Raw genomic sequence first — 23,460 nt, 5'->3', positions numbered from 1 at the left:
AAGATTGGGACTTTTGTTTAATCCTGACTTAATAAAACATTTGAGGGATTTTCTCCTAACAGACAAACAGTCTCTCACTCCAAAAGTAGGGGTCTGACTGGTAAAAATCCAGGACTCAGATTTATGACTTGGTTTACAGCTCCACAGGTCAACAAAGGTCAACTCTCCAACCTGGACTGGGGGAGGACTTCATTAAGTTATATCAAAGATCTGGGAAGTTTCTGAACTTTAATCTTCTGCAGCACAAATCTGCCTTATAACGAACTAAATGTTTCATGGATTTCAGATGGAACTCATCACCCAGAACGTTGTCCACTTTGAAGCTGTTTCCTTCTAAACTTGAGTTTTTCTTCAACTGACAAGGAACCCCCTGGTTGGACACATCAAGAACTGTTTTTCTTACACATTCCAAGAGGGTAATCTATGTCACACCACAGCAAAGACAGAGACTTTGTAGATATATGATCATCTGCTTAATATGTGTTTTATCTTGATAATGCATACCATGGATATGATCATTATCATTTTGTGCAAGGTTTAATCAACAAGCTTGATTAATTTGTGCTCTGAAACTTTATTGATGTTTTGGTTTAAGGCAGGGGTGTCCAGCTCCGGTCCTCGAGGGCCACAATCCTGCAGGTTTTCGATGTGTCCCTGCTCCAAAACCACCTGACTCAAATTAATGAGTCATTGTGCAAAATTTAATAGGCTGTTGGATCTATTTAATCTGAGTCAGGTGTGTTTAAACAGGAAACACTGAAAACCTGCAGGACAGCGGCCCTCAAGCACCGACTTTGGACTCCCCTGGTTTAAAGGTCCCATATTATGCAAAATTCACTTTTTAATGGTTTTGGAACAGTCATACTGGTCCCCCCGCATGTGTAGGAGACCCGTAAGTGTGAAACTCTTTCAGGCGCTCTCTCTCCCCCCTGCTCCACCTCTAGGGAAGTAAGCGCTGAAATGAGCTTGTTTGAAAGCGTGTACGTTATGACGTCATAAGGGACAATAACCACTCCCCACAGAGCGATGGACCCGTCTACCGGCTCTCAAAGCCCGCCCTCTAAAAATCACCTAGCGCCCAGTGTTTTTCCCTCTTCGGCAACCCTCGTTAGCGGACATGGCTAAGCGACAGAAGCACTGTTCTGTTTGTGGCTGCATAAATGAACACGAAAACGTTTTTTTACTTCCATCCACTGAACCCACGAGGACTGAGTGGATTAATTTTATTTTTGGAGGAAATGTACCCGGAAAACTTCCAAAGGTTTTGCATGTCTGTGGCTAGCATTTCAAAGAGGACTGTTTCCACAACATGGGGGCATGGAAAGCAGGCTTCGCCAACCGTTTGAAGCTGAAGCCAGGTTCAATACCAACTGTCCGTGACACAGCTGGAGAGGTAAGAGCTGGCAGTTATTTTATCGTTTCGGCCTTATTAGTCTGATAGCTTGAAAATATATTAACCTGTCAATCACCTCATGACGGGCGATGCGATGGGCGGAGCCAACAGCTGAGCTGCTCCACCAGGGTTCCGCCCACCATAAACGGCACATTTCTGAAGCTGCTAAAAAGAGGGAGGTGAAGAGAAGCCGCTGCACTCAAACTGAGGGTCGATTTGTCCATACCATGGCGGAAATATTTCATTTAGATATTAATGAATGGTCTCAGATTGGGAATAAAGTGTATAATATGGGACCTTTAATGTTTAACCTTCTTACTATTTTTATTGTCTCTTCAATAATTCATTGATGATTTTAATAATGTTTCATTTAAGGCTTTGATAACCTGGATATACAGATATATTCACAAATGTTTAATTTGATACACTTTACAAAATGATCAGACTGATCCAAAATCAGCCCACCAGACTGTTGATTGGTGGAGAAGGACTTCAGACCAATACCCTTGGGTGTGTCATCACACTAAAACTCCTCGTCAGACATGGCTCTTGTCCAGAGTCACTTTGATTTCTTTCAGAGGTCCTAGAGACACTTTCTCGGAACGCCAGAGAGAGAGAGAGAGATAGAGAGAGAGAGAAAGAGAGAGACGGCATGAAGAATTAAGTTTTGCCATAATGTAAAGTCCATCACCAGATATAATAAGATTGTACCTGCATTTAAGATGCATGATTGAGTTTTGCTATTTTTTGGACTGATCAACTCCGTTTAGTTCATGCCTTTGTCAGCTGATACTTCTACTTTTAGTTATGCTTTTTTTATCTTTTGGATTTTTAATATTGATCCTAAATTTTGATCTTTAATTTGGATAACTGGTTAAACACTTCAGAACCAGCTCTACAGAGCTTTCTTTTTCTTTTAGACTGATCCAAAGCTGGTCACTTGACTTTATGCCATACCAACGCAAATTATTCACAAGTCTGCCATCTGAGACACAACCAACCCAGCCGAACCACGGAACGAGACCGCTCAGCAAAACTTCCTGATCCAAACATTCGGACCACCACGTGACAAATCTTCTGGTTTTCTTGGGAGTCGTTCAGGATCTAAGCCACCTGTGCCAACTTATGTGCCCGGGAGAGTCACCACAACGGTCGTAAGTTGGCTCGATCCAAACAGAACCGGACGAGTCCTGCTCGGATCAATTCTCTGCTTGTCTGCTGAAGGAATGGTCGGTGTGCTGTACAGATAGGTCTCAGTGATGTAATTTTACATCTTAGTTAAACTTCCAGCTTTAAACAGATGACATTCAGTTTTCCCTCTTTTCCTTTTCGGATACTAAGATCCCTTTTTTCCAGTTTTCTTAAACATTAGTTGAAATAACACCACAGGTTTATTAACTTTTGTTTCACTTCTTGCATACATTTCATTCATTCTGACACATTACATGATCTTGAAATGAGATTCTGGTTTGAACACCATTTTCTGCGTTTTACAATGTTTGATTCATTTTCCCACTGAAAGTCCTTTGTAAATATTTCCTTTTTCATTTATGCATGATTAGACTAGTAATAAATATTTCATATGTATCCTAAACTGGTCTGGTTATTGTGAGCTCCTCCTTTGAGTCATGTTATGGGTGCCTTCGATTTAAGAATTCACTTTATTAGCGTCCTGAGACTGATTGATTGATAACTGATCGATTTGACTAGATTGACTTAATTAATTTAGTACTCTAATGGTGTCCACACAGCCATTAGTTTGGTATCAAAGCTCTATTGTGGAGGTGCCCGAGGTATAATCAATATTTTGACTAATAATTCATAATGTTATGAAATGATTAAAATGAATAATTTTATTAAACATCTTTAATGTTTAATGATTCTAAATCACTATACGGCTGTATTTTTGGACAGCCTCTACCAAAGTTGTCTTTTGTTTAAATAGACAACATGTAAAGAGATTTCTGGCAACAGTTAATGCAAATTTTTTTCTTGCTAAGTTTTAAGAGTCTTTCTGTATCTCCACTGCTTCCAGTTGTCAAAGCAAGGCCAATTTATTTGTATAGCGCATCTTATGTACAAGACCATTCAAGGTGCTTTACATTTAACACTAAAAGCATTACAACAGGGTACAGAAGAAGTATTAAAAACAAATTTAAAAACTTGAAAAGAAATGAAAAGGGTCAAATAAAACAAGGTAAAATGCAGGAAATAAAAGTTAGTGTGAGAGATTGACTGGTCCCCGTTAATATCTAATATCTGATTTCCCTTTATTTTTATGATAATATATTTAAATAAATATATATGACCAGCATAACAAATGTCCCACTACAACCCTATATGTAGGATAATCCATTTAGTGTAATAATAGAAATATGAAAAGTACAAGAGATTTGACCTATATGTTCCATATACATAATTCAGTGTGTTTCTCTAGTTCACACAACAGTCTGGGCACCCTGTTAAACACGAACACCTCTGAGACTCAGCATTGTGCTGAAGGCTCATACTTTCAATATAGTCATTCTAACCCTTTTACTATTTGAATTAGGAATAATTTCAAACATTCTGGTGAGTGAACTGTATAAGCAGTCTGTCTACAGTCCTGCTAAACCCACTCCCTTGATCTGTAAAGTAACCTCTGCTCACAAAGCCACGCATTGCAAAAGGGCAAACAGGGCACAGAATAATGGTAAAAAGCAACACGTAAACTTAGCTTTAGAATTTAATTTTATCACCCCTGTGCAGTTCAGTTCAACCCAATTCTTAGGTAATCATGTTTGGCACTGCCCTAGAAATCAGTGCTCTAATGAGGAAAGAAAGCAAAGAGGTGGGCCTCATGAAAGAAACCCAAAGATCAATACCAGATACTCAATTTGAAGTCTGCCTTACTACAAATTTCTGGCAGCTGTACTCAAAGTGAAAGTAAAATGAGGGAAATGGGAGGGGAATATGAGTGATGTTGCATATTTGTGAGAATCAAGCCTGCACAAGTTTAACTAATTAGATGACATGCAGGATAATTCAGTTCTTTGTGAAGGCAGCTTTGAATCAAGCCAATTATACTGCATATTAAAGTAGGAAAACCTTGAAACTTTGAAAGACACTAACCAATAAGTCTTTTTTATCTGATACTTACACAAGAAACAAATACATTTACACCAGAGATAGAAAACAAACAAACAAAAACTCCATTTGAATTTATCATCATAATTCAAAGTGACAATTTAATAGATCAGTGGAAGGTTTGGCTAATGCAGAGAGGGAGGGAAGGCAGTTCAGATTATATAAGATGTTTTCAGAGATGTCTTAATAAATAACTGGCAGCCCAGTCTGTTCCAAAATATATATTTTGTGTATAAAATGAAATTGAGAAACAATTGATGTAACCTAAGGGATACAAGCTTTTCATTGGTTCCAAAAAGCAAAATAAATATAAAGAAAGTCGACACACAACGCATCTCTGTGAAAGTTTGACAAGAAAATGAATTCATTCCAAGGTATCTGGCAGACAAAATGTCTCTTCAGGTTTAAAATGGAGCCATTCCACTAAATGTGAAATAAAACGCATTACCCAGTGTGGCAGATTCTGTAGTTTGACTCCCAGATAACTGCAGGGGAAGAACATGGGAGACACTGCAGCTGGCAGCTACACTTTGAGTGAAAGCAAAGTAAAGGACAAGTCTATAGGAAAGCATGTAAAAAGTTAAACTAAAGTGGAGACCTCACTGAATCATGACACAAATAAAGCAGAGAACAAACATTAATTCAGTTGCATTACAATTTATGCAAATGTTTAATCACGTATCTTGGCAAAGAAGCATTCAGTACAAACAGGATTCATTATTCTTTACAAAAGTAATGATAATGCAATGCAAGGACACTGAATATAAATTATTTTTGAAAGTAAACCAGACAGTATGTGGCAGTGAAATGAGGGTCATTCAAATTTTAAGACAAAAATGTAAACTGCACAAGAATATTCTGCTCAGCGACAACGTCCCTCTGCTGGACAACACAAAGTAAATAACAAAAGGAAAAATGTTACGATAATCTCTTATATAAGAAAAAAAAACTATAGTTACTTTAACATTTTGAAGGTGGTTTGAAATCCTGTAGAGACAAAACATATCTCCTTAAGCTTAAGCTAAATAATTTGTGGTAGTGGTCTGATAAAGAAGGAATGATCAGTGCAATACAAAAATAGCCCATGGTAATGCATTACAAAAAGCACATAAAAATAAATATGTATGCTCATATATATTCATAGACGTTCCAATTTACATTCGTCATTGCAGCATCGATGCAGCAACAGAAGGGCTTTAAATAGAGGTGCTTGTAAACTAATGAAGGTTCACACGTGAGACGTGTCACTTTTTTTGCCAACCCAACATACTTGACAGCTGATTAACATTGTGGAACAGCAATAACCCCAGAAGTTGTCATTGGACATCACTTAGTTATTTAGAGACTTTTTACATCAGAAAGCCAACATGTCTGTTGTTTTTCATCTCTGTTCCGAGGCAATGCTTGGAGTGCCTAACAGCAAATACAATTCAAGTTTGAAACTAACTGTCTGTTCTAATAAAAGTGAAAGTATAAGTAATTGGTGTGCAATATATAATGTTTTTATAAACTGTTTTGGCCCTTGTGTTTACACTGAGGTATATGGTAATCAGCAACTCATAACAAAACTGAACTCTAGCTAAACTCTAGTTTCTTTTTAAGAAATCAGTCCATCCATGTGCTAAGAGATGCACCAATCCTTTTTCATGCCATTTATGCAATTTATCTTTCATATTTTTTAAGGAAATCTGGAAGTGCAGTAAGGAAAATTCATCCTTCATTGATTGATGCATATTTTTAAACAGTTTAATTTCCCTGACTTTTACAGTGACCTGCTTTATAATATGAAGACAAGCATCTTCAGAACGCAATTGAAAAGTTCTGCAGCCATTCACAGTGGTGACATAATCATTTGATGGTGCTCATCCTTCAAGAGGGAAACAAGCCCTTTCCTTTCCTGCAGACCTGCAGAATCCCAGTATACATATGTTTAAACTGGTAGAGATGGTCAAAACTGGGCAGAATGGTATACACTATGAAGAATTAAATGAATATTTCTGATCAGGGCTTTGTGTTTGTGACAAATTTTGAAGACCAATTAAAGCACAATTTAGCTATTTAAACCAAATACTTGACTTTTGAATGTGGCTGTTGGTGAGTATCACATTTATTATAACTTTATTATAAGATAAATTATTGGATCATCTGTAAGTGCAGCATATTGCTTCTTCCATTACACCCTCTCTGCTGCTTGGGAGGTCCTCACTGACTCCAAAGGCAGCTCATCAGAAATATCCACTGGGTTGTTATAGGCGTGGATTTCATCCTCCCCTTGTTGGTGCCTTGCAAAGTTCACAAAGACCTGAAATTTCAATGAGAAGAAGAATGTACTCAACAACAACGTCAAAATAAAGAAACAATAACACATCTAGCATTGAACTAAAATCGCCTGTGGACATTTCTTTATCCATCTCATTTTCGCCTGCCCCCCTTCCTTCCTTCAAAATAAACAGAAATAGTGATACAGTCAACGGGGTGCATGAATAAGTTGCCAGACAAGGGCTGTGAAGCATCAAGCAAGTGCCTGGACTCACACAGTGAATGTCAGTTTGACATCTTTGACCAGCTGAGAAAGAGAATAAAACAATCATTCTTCTCTCTGTGATGCCCATTTAATGTCAGACGAAATCAATCCTACGGCTTTCATAAAAAGCAGTGTGCATTTCATTGTGCTATAAACACCAGTGTAGTGCAGGCTTTGCATTCTACTAGCATTAGCAGTACAGCTACTCAAAAACTTTTACTCCATGGAGAAAAAGCAGCAAAGATGATCATATAAAATGATAAGAGCATTGCTTTTTCATTAAATGGATTTCATTAGCTGTGTGAAAGCAACAGGACATGTGATATACTAGATTGCGTGTAAAATTTCAATGGATTAAAAGAAAAAAAGAAAAAGCAAAAGAAAAAAAAAAGGAGAGTCAGAGTCATCCAGACCAATTCCATCTGAAAGCACTCAGGGTTTCTATCAGTTAAATGTTTTTTTATAGCTACAAATGGGCTCAAGTAAAGAGTAAATAACAAATGCTAAAAGGCATAAATAAACAGATCTGAGTATCTGTATTCTACTGGGCTTAGAACCGTTTTGTTCTTATAAAGCTCAGATGATGCTTGAGGAATGAAAATCTATTTGAAGTGTTCTGAATATAAAAAACTATTTAATGTTATTGTCTTTATGAGCATCAACAATCTGTCTTTTGTTCAACAAAGAAATGTTTGCCAAGTACTATGACACATTTACTTTAAAGTTATTAATATTTGATGGGAAGAGTGTGGATGTCTGACTTTGTCACCGATGAAGCAGAGGCCAATCTTTACATGCATTTTATGAAAATGCATTTAGAACAAACACTTTAACACTTGGTACATGGGTGCTTAAACATAGAGCAAGAACAGTCTCCCCAACATCCAACAGGGAAACGAAATTATCGCTTTGCTAGCAAGCTTGTTGTACTGAAAACATCCAACTCATCACTGTATGTTTGACCTGGAAGGTGAATGCTTTAAAAGCAGTGGCATTTTACCCTGCAGTGTCATTGATCAATTGCATATCGTATAAGATAGCTGTCAAAAAGACGTATGCATGATTCTAAGATTTGTAGTCGTATTTTTGTGTTAATAAAAGTTTTGTGCACAAATCAAGGCTGTCATATATGTGCGTCTGGTCAATTTTGTGGATTAGGAGTTGTTTTATGTGAGTATGAATCTTAAAGCTGTGAGTGCAAAATCTTGTGAATACAACTCCAATTTCTACGAAGACAAAGTCTCCTATTCTGTGTGGACACGAATTCACGTTTTTGGGTACGAGTAGAAAAGTATTCAGATGAAGTCACAAGGGAGGAGTAATCGATCTGCCGATTGTACAAAACACAACAAGCTCCAATTTCAAAGATGGCTGAAGAAATTGCAGCGGGAGGAGCTACCGGCTCAAGTGAAGCATCACAGGTAAGATGTTCAAGCGGTCTTTATTTATATATTAAAGAAAAACATACTATTTTCAATAATATTCTTTGATTTAAAGACGTACTGCTATAGTTTGCCATGTCGGGTAGTGCTAGCATTAGAAGCTGGCTTGTGCTATTAGCATTGATGTAGCGTGGAAACTATAAAATGTTTATTCTTAGACAATGTCGATTGAAATGCGACTTTTATGGATTTATTAATTACGCTATTTAGTCGATCAGTCTGTCCTCGCCAATCCTCTTTTCCATTTACCCCACTCCCTTCGCCCGCCGAAGCTGAGGATAAATCAATCCATGTACCGGTGAATAACCGTATTTATTATATATGTCATGATATGCATATTTATGTAATCTTCTCTGCCATAAACACGATATTGCGGGGGTTGCGGGGGCGTTTGAGTGACGTGACCTGGGACGCCGATGGAGTGAAGAGACTTAATTCCTCCCAGTAGAAAGTTGCAATGGATTTCTTTAACCATCACTATTACTCTGAAGTTGGTTAAGTACCGCGTAAAACCTCATAGGGCAAATATCTGGCATATTTCCTCCCTGAGCATCATCTTTGTCATCTGATCAATCAGCGGAGCACCGTTGCTAGGGACGCCAATGCCCCTAGCAACGGTGCTCCGCTGGTTGAGGAATTAAGTCTCTTCACTCCATCGGCGTCCCAGGTCACGTCACTCAAACGCCCCCGCAACCCCCGCAATATCGTGTTTATGGCAGAGAAGATTACATAAATATGCATATCATGACATATATAATAAATACGGTTATTCACCGGTACATGGATTGATTTATCCTCAGCTTCGGCGGGCGAAGGGAGTGGGGTAAATGGAAAAGAGGATTGGCGAGGACAGACTGATCGACTAAATAGCGTAATTAATAAATCCATAAAAGTCGCATTTCAATCGACATTGTCTAAGAATAAACATTTTATAGTTTCCACGCTACATCAATGCTAATAGCACAAGCCAGCTTCTAATGCTAGCACTACCCGACATGGCAAACTATAGCAGTACGTCTTTAAATCAAAGAATATTATTGAAAATAGTATGTTTTTCTTTAATATATAAATAAAGACCGCTTGAACATCTTACCTGTGATGCTTCACTTGAGCCGGTAGCTCCTCCCGCTGCAATTTCTTCAGCCATCTTTGAAATTGGAGCTTGTTGTGTTTTGTACAATCGGCAGATCGATTACTCCTCCCTTGTGACTTCATCTGAATACTTTTCTACTCGTACCCAAAAACGTGAATTCGTGTCCACACAGAATAGGAGACTTTGTCTTCGTAGAAATTGGAGTTGTATTCACAAGATTTTGCACTCACAGCTTTAAGATTCATACTCACATAAAACAACTCCTAATCCACAAAATTGACCAGACGCACATATATGACAGCCTTGATTTGTGTACAAAACTTTTATTAACACAAAAATACGACTACAAATCTTAGAATCATGCATACGTCTTTTTGACAGCTATCTTATACGATAATTGCAGGCTTATTGGTTTTAATCTCGGACCACAGAGTCATTACCATCGTGGTGCAGAACTTGTTATCCTGATAAACAATGAAAATGGAGGAGAGGCTTGTTTTTTTTTGTTTTTTTTTTCTAGTTCACAACATGTTATTTTTACATGTTACACATTTTCTCTTCCTCCTCCATGTTGTGGAGTTCCAAATTTAGGTTTCTACCTTTTCTTGCAGTAGCAAACAAAAACAAACAAACGCACGCACAAACAAACAAATACAGCTGTCTGTTAGACTTCTAACTCACAGAAACCACTGAGATATGCAGAGCTTCCTGAAAAAGTAAAGGGGTAAGCTGATGAAAGTTGGTGCTACTTGGAAAGTAACAGAAGCATATCTTGTAACTGGGGAGCAAGCTACTTCTGCACAAAGCCCAAGGCTAAAGTATGCTTCTCTGTGTGTGATGTCATACCATCAGCAGTATGTATCAAGGTCAGGGCTGTCAAGGAATCTTGTCAGGGGAGGATGAGTAAGGGGATAGGAATGACAGAAGCAACAAATACACTCCCCGCCCATCTCTCTTGGCCTCTGCCACTGGCTGATACTGGCTTGATATGCTGAGGCGCACACAGCATTTTCTATTCACGACCAAGGCTGTATAGTATTTCAACAGAATTTCTAAGTACTGTTTGTGGTGAAGTTTTAGTTTGAAAGTGCTTCAGCGGTGTAGGATTTTTGACTGAGAAACCAAAGCAAATTCATCTTTTGCTTTGAGGTGTGATCATTACCTAAAGTTCACTTTCTGTATTTAGCTAACTATCCATTCATTAAGTGCATGTCATGCACCAATGCTACTGAGTGGCATTTTCTTAATGACAGATGTATATAGGCATTAATTACATTACAGACGGTTTATTTGATACCCATTGAGGCATAACACAGGAGTGGAAGGATGTGAATCACCCCATTAACCTCTGTATTATACCAACAGAGTCATTGCAGGGAGTTAAATGTACTTTCATTTTTCTTTTTTTAACATAAAGTATATTATCCTGTGTTCATGATCTATTCCATATCTATTAAATTATCGATTTAATTTAGTCATTTATTAGTGTGGAAAAAAAACTATTTGTATAAAGTAATATTCCTTATATTGATCATCCAGTTTACAATGAGCCCATAAACATAATCAGGTGTAGGCAAAATGAAGCAAAGTTGTCAGAAGGAAAACACTGACATGCAGCTTTGCATCTTGGGATGTGTATAGAGAACCTCTCTGACAAGATCAGCTTAAGCTGTGTCCCAATTCAGGGTCTACACACTTCAACGTGTGCAGACTAACATGGGACAACCTACTTAGCAGAGTATTTACCATAGCGGAAACATAGGATGTTGAATAATATAAACCCTTGAAACAACTAAGTTTGCATATCATAGGACACTTTAGAGGACACTCGGTTAACCCCGAACAAGCAATAACGTAAAAAAATAAAATAAACTATCTGAGGCTCTGTTGTTTTCCAGCAGATATACTCTTCATTAACCCTTAAAAACCAAAAAAGTACCTTACTAAAGTAAGGTAAAAAAAAAAAAAAAGTACTCTGGAGCTTTGTTGCTCATTCAACCTTAAACTTGTGCGAAAGGAATTCTGGGAGAAAATAGACTGCAAAAGATCGATCACCAGCAGCCTACATTTGAGGCCAAATGAAGCGTGGGTTTGTAGGGTGGATTCAGAGGCTCCTTCTAAATGCACCACTATAATATGTAGCAGAAGAATCTGCACTGCGAAGTGCATAGACCCTGAACTGGGATACAGCTCTCCCTACCTGACTTATTACACCACCAGTCCTCCTACCTCCTTATGCATACACAAAGCTGGTGGATATGATGCACTTGTACATGTTTGTGGAGAGTGTTCATCTGTACTAATGCCTGGTGCTTGTTCCAGAGGTTTAATAAAGTTGAAATCTATACTTGACCTGTTTTGTGATTTTTCTACTTCACAATGGCATATTAATATATTGATTTATTCAACATATTTTTAATACCACCTTTATATCATGCCTGTATTTATTTCAACCCATATTCACATCATTGGGCACTGGCAGCAGAAAAGCAGCAGCCTAAGTACTCAATCTCTGCAGGATTTCTATTAATTTCTTTGTGATTCTTGCAACTTAAAATGTCAGCTTTTGTGGCTGCTTTTGTGAAAGATTACTGTGGCTTTTAGTGTTTTATTTATTCTTGCAAAAGCAGCTGAAATTTATCTTTAAGGAATTGTATTAATATTCATTACTCAATATTTAAATCATGATATTCCAACTTTCTTGATTTAAATAAACCCACTGGGAGTTCTTGTTCAAATAGCGAGAACAAAAAAAAAAAAAAAAAATTCTGATTGTTTTTTCAACAGATCTGATTTTATAGACTATCACGTCTGTTTACATATTTCAAACATTTTTCTGGTAGTATTTTGTGGTTGAAAAATCTTACACACAGTACAACACCGTTTATTTCCACTTTCATGCCAAACAGTGGGAAAACGTAACGCACAATGGTGATTTAGATGACAGATGCAACACATTTGTGTCGCTCGTGTCTGTATGTTCATCATCATCAGTGTGCTGCAATTTGTCAAAGTTACATTAGAGTCGCGGTAATTGGACAATTGCAAGGACATACAGAGTTCACAAGGATTGGCTGGGTTTGTGTTAATAGTGGTGATTTCAACAGTGCAAATTCCTGGAGGGACTATAATTGGTTTAACTGCAGACGTCACTTCTCAGACCCCTTACATGATTATGCGTAGACATCCTCCGTTTTACTAATGGATGCTAAATCCTATAGAAACTGAATCTACTTTCACTTGTTTCATTTGATGAGGTCAAGGTCAACATGAGTGATGAGTGAGGATCAAAATCGTCTGTATGTCAACATGAATGCATGGACAGACTAAACGTCATCAGTTTCATTGTTCTTTAAAAAGAAAAAAATACACCAACTATAAAACCAAAAGAAAAAAAACACAAAGCGTTGCAAAAGACACTTGAGAAAATCCCATTTTTTTTTCAAATCTGCTCTGTACCACCTTGGTGATCAGCACCCAACCCCTGAACACCGGGCTGTGTGGATCAATATTAATTGCAGTGCAAGTCGGGTGTTATACTATAGGTCAAGGCTCCTCTCTATAAATCACCAAATGAAAGGTGACTGTCTGGATCTCCACAGGTTCTCTCGCCCTCCTGCTCCATGTTTTAATACTGCGACCTCCGAGCCTAAGTATGATTTATTTACTGCATCTGATCTGGTAAATACTGACCCCTGCAGAATGTGGGGCATGTTGATACTGAACTTAAAAACAAACTACACAAGGTTAGAAGTCATATATGGCTGAACACCAGTAATCTGCAAAATAAAAACAGCATTCTGTTAAAAATCCTTCAGGGGTTGTAAAGTCTGAGCAACTATTAGTTAAAACATTTAACTTTCTGTAAGTCTCTTTACTCTTTAAATGGAGGTTTGAATGCCCCCTTAAAAGGCATATTTTAAATGAATAATGCCACCAAAGAGGGCTTAATGTTGAATTATGGGTAATCCACATGGGGATCATGTTAATAAAACCTTGATAATGAGATCCTTAATATCTCTGTAGTATTCTTTATATGACATCATTTGAATGAAGCTGTGAAAGAGTACAAATTACTCCCATCTGTGTGTGTTTTTCTTTCCATTTTTTTTCTCTCCTTACAGCAAAGAGGACTGATGACCTTTCTAGACCTACGAGAGGTCATTTTCACCTCCTGCCTGGTCATCTGCTGCTGAGCTAATAAAGGGTTTGCAAGACCAGACACGCCTGCATTCACCACTGAGTGCTTGATTGTACCAGGTCTCTGGGGCCACGAGGAAAATACAAGGTGAAGACAGTCCACCAACATGCAGGACTCTTTTAACTATGAGGTAGAACACATGGGCAGGAATGAAGAAAAAAATGGTATTGGCTGTGGGAGCTTTTTATATATCACTCCAGATTTTAAATCAATACTGGGGGCCAGCAGTTCACCTATCTTAGCCATAAAAACTAAGAATTTTTCACATTGTGGGTAATGACAACGATGTGTAGAGAACAATAGACCTTTAAATGTTACTCTGAATCTGATAGAATTATTAAATTAGAGCACTTAAATTGCAGGATGCATTTATTGATGGCTTAATGATCCATTAAACTGAGTTGATAGTTATAAAATTATCATCAAACCTAAATTGCCCTTGTCAAAAGAGAACATTTAAATATTTTTTTAAACCTTCAATAAGCTAAAACAGGCTAAAACCAATGTTTACCTTTGAAGCACAAATAGAAAAAAAATCAGCAGTTCCAATCCTGCGTTCAGAGACACGATCAGCTCATCAGAGTACACAACTTCCCTAGAGGTGTTTGGCACAAATACATGAAATTTTGATAATTAAAACATGCTCTAATATGTATCTCACCTGATCTAGAGTTGTCTGAGACACAGAGTAGTCGTCCACACCCAGCCTCTGCTGGTGGCTGGCGAACTGGCTGAAAATGTGGGCTAAAGCTCCTTCTGTGTGTGGGAACTGGTACTGCAGTGTGTTGTGGTGCTTCTCTTTGAGAACGCTGCCTGGGAAAGTCTGCTGGACGAAGTCTTCGACGGGCTTCAGTTCGGGAGGAGAACCGCCGACCTTCACAATCACCGTGTAGCCGTCACCAAATCTAGAAGTGAAGCCACCATCATTAAAAACTCAGTAAAAAAAAAACTTTTAAAAAAGCAAGGAAAGGGCCAAACAGCTCACAGCGTGCAATCTAAATAATGAACTCTTTTTTTCTATGATCGTGGCATGGTGTCATGGAAAACAGGGTGGTGCCTTGGAAGAAACGGGGCTGTAAGTTCAAGAGATGCAAGTAAAGTATTCAAAATATTATTGCTCCCAGAATTTTTTTACTTCCTGATGAGCTGGAGGAGAAGATGAGTCACATACAGCTGAGAGCTAAAAACAACTGGTCTTCTTTGATAAAACCTGTAAACCATTAAGAAAAAGTTTCTAGTTGAAATGCAAGCAGGAATTAACACAATCAGCTGTTCCAAATATGAAGACAAGCACTAACTTGAATCAGTCAAAGGAGACCAAGCAGAGATAGCTACGGTGGCCGGAAAGTGCAAAACAATATTACATTGAGTAAAACACTTTTAAAAGTTTACCGAAACACAATTACAAAGATAGGTGTTTCACTAAAATCTGTGACCCATCAGAATCTGTGACTGCTGGGAGCCCTCTGCAGATAACTCTTTGAAGACGAGCAAAGTCTTAAAAACACTGTTATTGAAGTCTGAGTTCATTATAATGCAGGTACAGTAAACTAACACATTCCTATTGCTATCAGAAATGTGTTTTTAATGAAAGTGTTCAAGACTTTGCTCATTTTCTAAGACATACATGCAGAGAAATCTACACTATCGCCCTCCTATGGTCACAGATTCTGATGGATCACAGATTTTGGTGTAGCATCTATCTTTGTAATTTTGTTTTGGTAAACTTGTAAAAGTGTTTCACTGGATGTAAATTTGTATCGTGAATATTTTAAAGTGTTTCACTTGATGTAATATTGTTTTGCACTTCCCAGCCACTGTAGATAGCTTCTAAAAATGGAGTAAACATTCACTCAGAGAGTAGAGAATAAAATTGAGATTAAGGTTAATCAGGTTTTTTTCTGGTGGATGGTGAATTTACATGATAGATTAATTTTTAAAGTTGCCAACTTCTGTAAATGTCTTGCTCTGTAAATGTCTTGCTTCTATGAAAACCAGCTGATGTCTAATTGTGGTTAGTTGCACAATTACAGAGGCAACCTCTCTTTTTCAGTGGCAGATACAACTTCAAAGTTAAACCATGACCAATTGGAAACAAGTTTAATCAGTTATTATTATCTTGTGGATAATAAATAATGTCTTTTAGCCCATAATAACTTGAACCCAAAAACTTCAATGATGAAACCCACAAATGACCGTTACCATTGGCTGTGTTTTACACGGAGCACTTTTGATCCAATCAAACATCCAGTCGGACTAAACACCTCAGCTTATCTGATCAACTTTTGGAATTTATCGGGAATGGATTCCTTTATCTAGTCTTCATGTCAATGTGTCAGCTAGACAAATATTTGTCCATTTAAACATAGCTAATGATTGGTAGATGGAGAGTACGTAGTATTTATATGCTTAATTTACAGTAACAGTGACCATGTTTAACAATATGTCAAAAGGTACCAGTTGTAAATCTTTACAACATGAACATCATTCTTTATATAAAATATTGTCAAAAATGAAAATGAGCCTTAGCTAAGCTCCAAAGTTAATTAGCATTCTGCATCTTTGAATGTGTGCTATGTCTGTTGAGCACAAAATAAAACCCAGTGCCTTGTTATTCTGTCGTTAGCACTCTTATGACCCATTGTTTTCTGCCTAATTAATTCCCTAATGTTGGATTTACTCTCAGAAATGTCCATTGTGGCGGGTACTGAGCAACATGCAATGAGAGTTAGAGCCTCCCTTAGTGGCAATTAGAGATATGGTGAATAAACTGCAGGCTTACATGATCCCAAAGGGAGTGAGAGAGGAAGTGGAGCAATGGTACTACAGAGAAATGAAACGAACGGACCTCATGGGCAGAAGTAAAACTGCTTGAAGTTGAAGAACCACAGTGCAAGAATAATAAAACTTTGCATTCTATGTGTGAATTATCGTTTGGTAGTCATTTATATTAAGAATGTAAAGTTGGTTTTTATGCTCCTTTTGATTCTGAATCTTTTACAAGCTAAAATATCAAGTAAATTTTGTTATAGACTTTATTCAAAGAACACAGATAACTGACAATCCCACCTGCAACAGGTACATCCTTATGACTATTCCCTAAAGCTTCTATTTTCTGTGACAACATTTTTGACTGGTACATATTACTATAACACACCAAAGATTTAGCTTCAGTCTTACAGAAAATATAGAATACTAGAGTTCATCACTGACTAACTTCATCCATATGAACACAGTGACCTGCATCTGCACTGTGATCTCTTCTGGCGCTACACGCTACAGGTGGTCCAAAGCTTACCGACTGAACACTAACACTTATTATATGCTGTACTTTTTTGACTGGCAGGCACATATCAGCAAGATACCTCCATTCCTGAATATAACTTGCACTAAACTGTACATTTATGTGACACATAAGCACCTGTGAGCACATGTAAAAAGTAGGCACCTGTACTGTTTTGCTCCATTGTTGCCATGTAAACAAAAGAGGAGAATGCCACAAAATCTTGACTTGCCACTTGAAAGTCTTGTGTACCATCTTCCTATCCTTTAAAATCTTTATGAACATAAAGTTTTTTTTTCACCTGTTAATGTGAAAAAAAATGTTTATACACAATATATGCCTATATACTCTGACACCACTTTGCTCTATGGACTTATTTCTGTGTGCAGCTGCTCTGCAGAAAACTTGAAAGTCTTATCTGTGGACACAAATCTCTGATTGAGTTTGTGTGTTTTTTTAAGTTTTTGTGACTATTTTAGATTGAGTCATGAGGCTTTATTAAAATATTAGGCCACTGTGTGTCAACTGGGCATGAGAAAACATATTAGAAACTTTGCCAAAACAAGATTAAAGTCAGAATATAGGACATTTCAGACCTTGTCCCAGTGGCAAACTACTACTTGTTATGTGAAGATGTGAAGAGCATGCGGTTGCTCTCCGTCAATGTGCTTTTAGGTTCTTTGATTTGTGTTTGGGAAAGCTAGTTATTCTAGTTATTTCTTTACTGAATAACAACCTCAATAAGAAGTAGTCATAAAGGTAGTTTTGACTTGGGTATAGGGGTTCCATTGTTGCTGTGTTGTGGTGGTCGGATGAGTCGGTCACCAGGGTGTATGCAAAATATGTGGAGAGGGTGGTGTTCAAACACACTTTCTGAGCTGCCATATTACATATACACCTGTATGCTTATCTATTTTTCTTCAGTCACCTGCTAAAAAATGTTAAAGCTAAAGGAAGCATTTGAAATTATTCAGCTCAATCTTAATATTTGAAAGTAAGTTCTTTAAGAGAAGATAGAACTTAGAGAACTAATCTCTAACCACCTCTTTTTCATTCTCTTTCTCTCTCATCTTTTACATTAGATGATCCCTTTAGTTATAATGATTAGTCTAATATTTCATAAAATCTAGACCTTATAAAAGGTCTCATGCCTTGACCCCCCTTAAAATTTTTTACTGCATATCGAAAGTATAAATACTTTCTACCACCTGTGTCAAATACTTTGTTGGAGAAGAGTTCTGGCACAATACAATGATTTGGGGTAAATATGTGTCAGTTGGAACCATGAACTGCTACTTTCCTCCATATCTGCTGATAAATAAATGTAACAAGTGAGATTGTACTTCAGGGAGTAGCACAGTGATTGCAAACTATCCACATTGTCACTGCTTTGTCTTGATTCAAACTCGGTTGGCCCTCAGAGGCCCCCTTCTGGCTCGGGGCCCCAAGCATTTGCCTGGTTTGCCTATTGGCAAGCAGCACCTCCGCACACTGCAGCAAACGTTCTACACCAAGTGTAACCAGAACATTTCCTGTCTATTTTTTTATTTTTTTTTTCATAAGATTAAAGACCACTGCCACATTGTCATAGCAGTTCTTGCAAATCAAGTTTAATTCCTCATCCAGTCAGGGCTATGAACATAATCGCCTTATGTTTGTTATGGCTGCAAGCTTAGGAGATTTCCTTTGTTCAAACAGTGCCAAAGCTCAACCAAGATGCAAAAACATTTCTACAAGAAATCCAATAAGGCAAGGGAGAATTGAGGTGAAATGGCTTGGCGAGTTTGGGGTTGGTAATGAAAGGCTGCTCGTCAGTGACAGTAAAAGGCCTTATCAATTAGCTTTCCCTCATTCTCTCCCCCTGTCTGCCTTTTATTGCCCTTCTTGCTGCAGCAACATAAGGACCTCAGGCAGCACTTTTAAGAAATATCTTTCTTTCATATATCCATATTTCACTCAGCCCCTCTATCCACAACAAAACAAATTATTTTGTCCTGGACACACTGCTGTGACTCCCTTCACATAAACTCCATGTAGGGAAAAGTAAGCTTGGATATCAATGTATTGAACCTGCACTGCTCCCTGGGGTCATATCAATCATATTGCATCTTGTGTTTGAAGCCATAAATTTGGTTTTAAATAGCGATTCTAAAACAATATATAACCAAAATCTGAAAAAGTTGGGCTTGAATTCAGCCTGAGAAAAAATAGTGAATGTATGTTATTTATAGTCATGACCACACACACTGTCTTAGCAAATCCTTTAAAAGTATTTTACATTACAGATACGATTCAGCAGCTCAACACAGCATGGCAGAGCCAGTGTAATTTCTGTGGTGCAGTTTTCTCTTCTTCATTTTCATTATTCTACCTCAATCTTCTCCTTCACTCCGGTCTGCTGGAAAGTCGTTCTTCCATGTAATTTAAAACAAACAGCCAGGCAAAGATAAGGGCATGACAGGCAGAACATAATTCGCCTGCCTTCCTTCATCAGAGGAAGCTTAGAAAGGTCACCCTCACCGCTGCCAAACCTCGTGTTTGTGTACACAGGGAGGAGGGCGAATGCAGGGCAAAGGGTCGCAGTATGGCTTGGGTGGTCTGATTCTTTGATGAAGCAGGAAGTCATTCAAGAACCTTCCTTAGTTCCTGTGGGGTGTGCTGACAGAGCTCCAGGTGGGGGCTCCACCTGCAGCGTGAGGTAGGATGGATAAGTAAGATGGGTGGATGGAGATTAGCCAATCAGTGAAGGACAGTTTTGGACCATAAGAGGGTATTTATTTGCAACATAATACAGAAATGATAAGCAGAGATTTTTTGGTTTTTGATCAAAATTCCAAATGGGCATAAATGTATATACCCATGTCTGTGTGCTGATAGAGTGTACGCTAGATTAAACATTATAGCTAGCAAATTACCTGGACCACTACCATTAGTCCTTATCCCAGTATAAATGCATAAGAGGAACAAATTATTTACCTATGCGTGTCTGTTGCTGCAGTGGACTATTGACTGCGTAAGTTAAAACATTCAAACAGACTTAGATGGTGTTTCTTTCTTCAAATCAAATTATTTACTTGTCCTTCTTTCATAATTTAGGACCACAGCATAAGAGCAACATCCAATGATCCAAACCTAAAACTGTAAGGGCACTGTTTTATAATATGTGGTAGGTGTTAGGTCTGCATGATGAAATGTTAGCATCATATATCAGAATGGTGCTAGCATAAAAGGCTTTTTAAGATAATGGATTGTTTCAAAACCTAAATCTGTGTCAAGCTTTTGTAAATATTCAGTGTCAAACTGAACACTAAGTCACGGCATTCATGACCCAAAGATCGACTCTGCTCTTGTGGCCAGCTAGATTATTTACAGGGTGTTTGCATGCATCCGTACAAAACTCATATATTAATAAAGATAAGTTGATGATATGAATGTTTGCATTCCTTAGAATATCTAATGCTGATGTAGCCTGCAAACACAACTTAAGGAATGTTAAGAGCAAAATGTGAACAAGGATCAAAGTTTGAAATAAATTAAGCTTCCCACAAGCTATCAAAGTTGAAGATGTTGTATATTTTAAGTTAAGACTGTTCTGAAAAGTATACAGTGCACCATCTGTATCTGTCAGTATTCTGTTCTTAATTACACCTATAATGCTGAGGCATTGTAAACCACAAAGAGAATTATTTTGCCAGCCATCTCTGGGGGGGTGCGACAAGCACTTAAATGCAGTAAAACTATTTAGTTAATGGCCCACCTGCAGAGCTGACGCACAGTGAGTGGGAAGGAGTTTATTGGACTTCTCACCATCAACTTCAGAGGAATTGATCCAAACTTTTTGACACCACTCTTGTAAAAACGCTGCTGCATCCACAGCGCATTACCTTAATGCATTAAAGTCACTTTACACCCCACTTTTATATCATGACGTGCTTTACGCAAGAAGATAAGTCTCCAGGCTGTGGGGCTGTGTTTATTCTGTACTCTGAAGACAGGATATGAATGATATCAATCAGTGAAAAATCCTGCAACGGCTAGTGGGTGTCCTTCCTTAGTGACAAGATTATAGGGGAGCTTTGAAGCTGCTTTTATTGGCTCCTCCACTTCGTTTGGGTTTACTTAACACCTAGGAGCTTTCATATAGGCACACTCCTATACTAAAAATCCATTTATAGCCTCCTGTACATTTTTGCTTATTTATTTCCCTCTTTCTCAGACAACCATTCATAAATTCTTAGGAGTGCAATTGATTTGAGGGGCTCAATACCAATAAAGGTAATAAAGGATGTTTTTAATAGCAGAAGAAGAAGAAGACAACGAAGAGGCTTCTTAAAATGGCTGCCCTACTTCTAAGAATGCACTTCCTAAACCAAATCCTTAGCCACTCTCAAATGATGACCACCTCTCTAGTAGTGTAAATGGGCTATTTGGGTCCATTTGTGGCCTGACTGATAGACAGAGGCAGGGGGGTTGTTAAAGCAGAAGGACATCTCAGTGATAAAGACACAGCCAGCAGAGAACTAAAGGGGGCAGCACTAACAAGGTTTTGGATGGTTGGTTTGGAGATTTTCCACTTGAAAATACAACCAAGAAAGGAGGACAAATAAGGGCTGTATGGTGAGAGGTTTTTGAAGGAGAGTAGTAATAGGAGGAGGTATTACAGGTCTTACATATGAGCAATAGGGGGTCAAAATGTAAGAGTTGCCCCCATGGTGAGATTCTGCACTCTTTTCAGGGGCTTGTGATGAAAACGCAACACAAAAGTGGGGAGTGAGGGGGAAAAAAAAGTACCCCCTGCTTTGCAGGTCAGCCGCTCATGCCGTGCGACAATGGCGTGCGCCACCTGCCTCTATTGCAATGCCCCCCCCTGCTGTCTGATGGAACCCCTGCCATCTGCAAGCAGGCAACAACTTGTGCATTTGAGAAAAATCAGGTCCTTCCTTTTCACATTAGGGAGAGAATAAAAAGATGTATATGAAATGCTTCTTTCTAGGGGTGGGAGTGTGTGTGTGTGTCAGGGCTGCATGACAGCACAAACATGTGGCAGGATAGTGACGAGAAAAGAAAATAGAGAAGACATTCCTTAATTGCCTTTTCAGTCATTAACAGGGTCCCACACCTCATGAAACATTAATTACACCAAACGCTGCAGAGATAGGGACGCTTAATTAGAAATTATTCACTGCGTGGCGAGAACTGAGCGATAGTACTTCAGTGGTGTGCAAATTGTCCGTGTGAAATCTAAAATAAAGTACGACAACAATCTATGTAGACGCCATGCTTATCTGGTTTCCTCTCACTGGCTTGTCTTGTGTAGTGAGATTCCCTTTTAACTGATAGCAAGTGGAGTGAAGTAGGACATGTGTTAACCTGTCGTTCTCCTCCCATGTTCACTGCTCCACCCCCATCCCATCTTAGCCCCCCACCGCTCCTCTGGCTCTTACCTATCCAATACCTACTGCGTGCTTCATAAATTATTTACAGCACCTTGCTCTTGCCTCTACATTTGGGATGTAATTGACACAAAGAATCTGCCAATTACTTTAACATCTGGGAAAGACTGATTAGTACATCCCTCTCCCCCTTTAGTCCTTCACTTTTCAACTCTCCCTCTTTTTATAGCACGGTCTACAGTAAAGTCTATCTTTTATCTCTCCACAGCGATCTAAAAGCCAAGTTATTGACATGACATTAACACTCTAGATTGGAAATACCCTTGACTCTGTCGCCCCCTCCTTACCGTTCCAGGCATTTCCCCTAATCCCCTGCACAACTTGAAAAATGGTCCGTACCACCCCCTCATCCCAGGAGTATTGATCCTCCTCTCCACAAAGCCATTGCTGCACCATTTTTCTGTCAGGAATGTCGCTCTTGCAGGTGTGTGTGGCACGTCCTTCTTGTTACACGCTCACACAAAGTAATGGTGATAATGTCAGCAGGCTGTACCTAAGGTAATAGATTGGCCTTACTGTTACAGGGAGGAAACAGTGCTGGCCTTCGGGAAATGTCACATGCATATCACAGTGTGGACCAACGTGCTAAGAGTTATCAACGGGGATGTCTGTGATGGAGATGTACCAAAACGCATTAGGGACATGTGCAAAGCCTATTAAGACTGAGAATTAGAGCAGTGATGGCGGAACAGAATTTATAGGTCTGGAGAGACAAAAATGTGAGGTGAAAGATTTGGGTCATTAGCCCCAAGTCTGCTGATCCAACTGTAACTTTTCATGTGAAATCAATACAATGAGATGATTTCTGATACACAAAACAAGCGTTACACACCCTTTTAACTTTCATAGGTGAATTAGACCAGCCAGGATAAGTAAATTTGTTTGGATATGAAATAACTGCAATAAACAATATCAAATTCCTTTTCACAACACTGATATAATATT

General features: G+C 38.4%; 1 protein-coding gene across 6 annotated transcripts in view; it reads right to left on the bottom strand.

The window, feature by feature from the left end:
• Window positions 1-5,543: 5,543 nt before the first annotated feature.
• Window positions 5,544-23,460, bottom strand: part of LOC121639698 (phospholipid-transporting ATPase ABCA1-like) — a 165,289-nt gene continuing 147,372 nt past the window's right edge. For all 6 annotated transcript variants that reach the window (XM_041985132.1, XM_041985133.1, XM_041985127.1 and 3 more), the window contains 2 exons: window positions 14,441-14,684; window positions 5,544-6,821 (listed from right to left, as the gene is read on the bottom strand). In XM_041985132.1, the coding sequence (XP_041841066.1) occupies window positions 6,693-6,821; window positions 14,441-14,684 (373 nt within the window). In that variant the 3' untranslated portion in view covers window positions 5,544-6,692. The remainder of the gene's footprint in view (window positions 6,822-14,440; window positions 14,685-23,460) is intronic.

The sequence above is a fragment of the Melanotaenia boesemani genome, chromosome 5, assembly GCF_017639745.1.
Source record: "Melanotaenia boesemani isolate fMelBoe1 chromosome 5, fMelBoe1.pri, whole genome shotgun sequence".
Lineage (NCBI taxonomy): Eukaryota > Metazoa > Chordata > Actinopteri > Atheriniformes > Melanotaeniidae > Melanotaenia > Melanotaenia boesemani.
The sequence above is the reverse complement of the archived record's forward strand: the minus strand, read 5'-3'. Positions and strand labels throughout refer to the sequence as shown.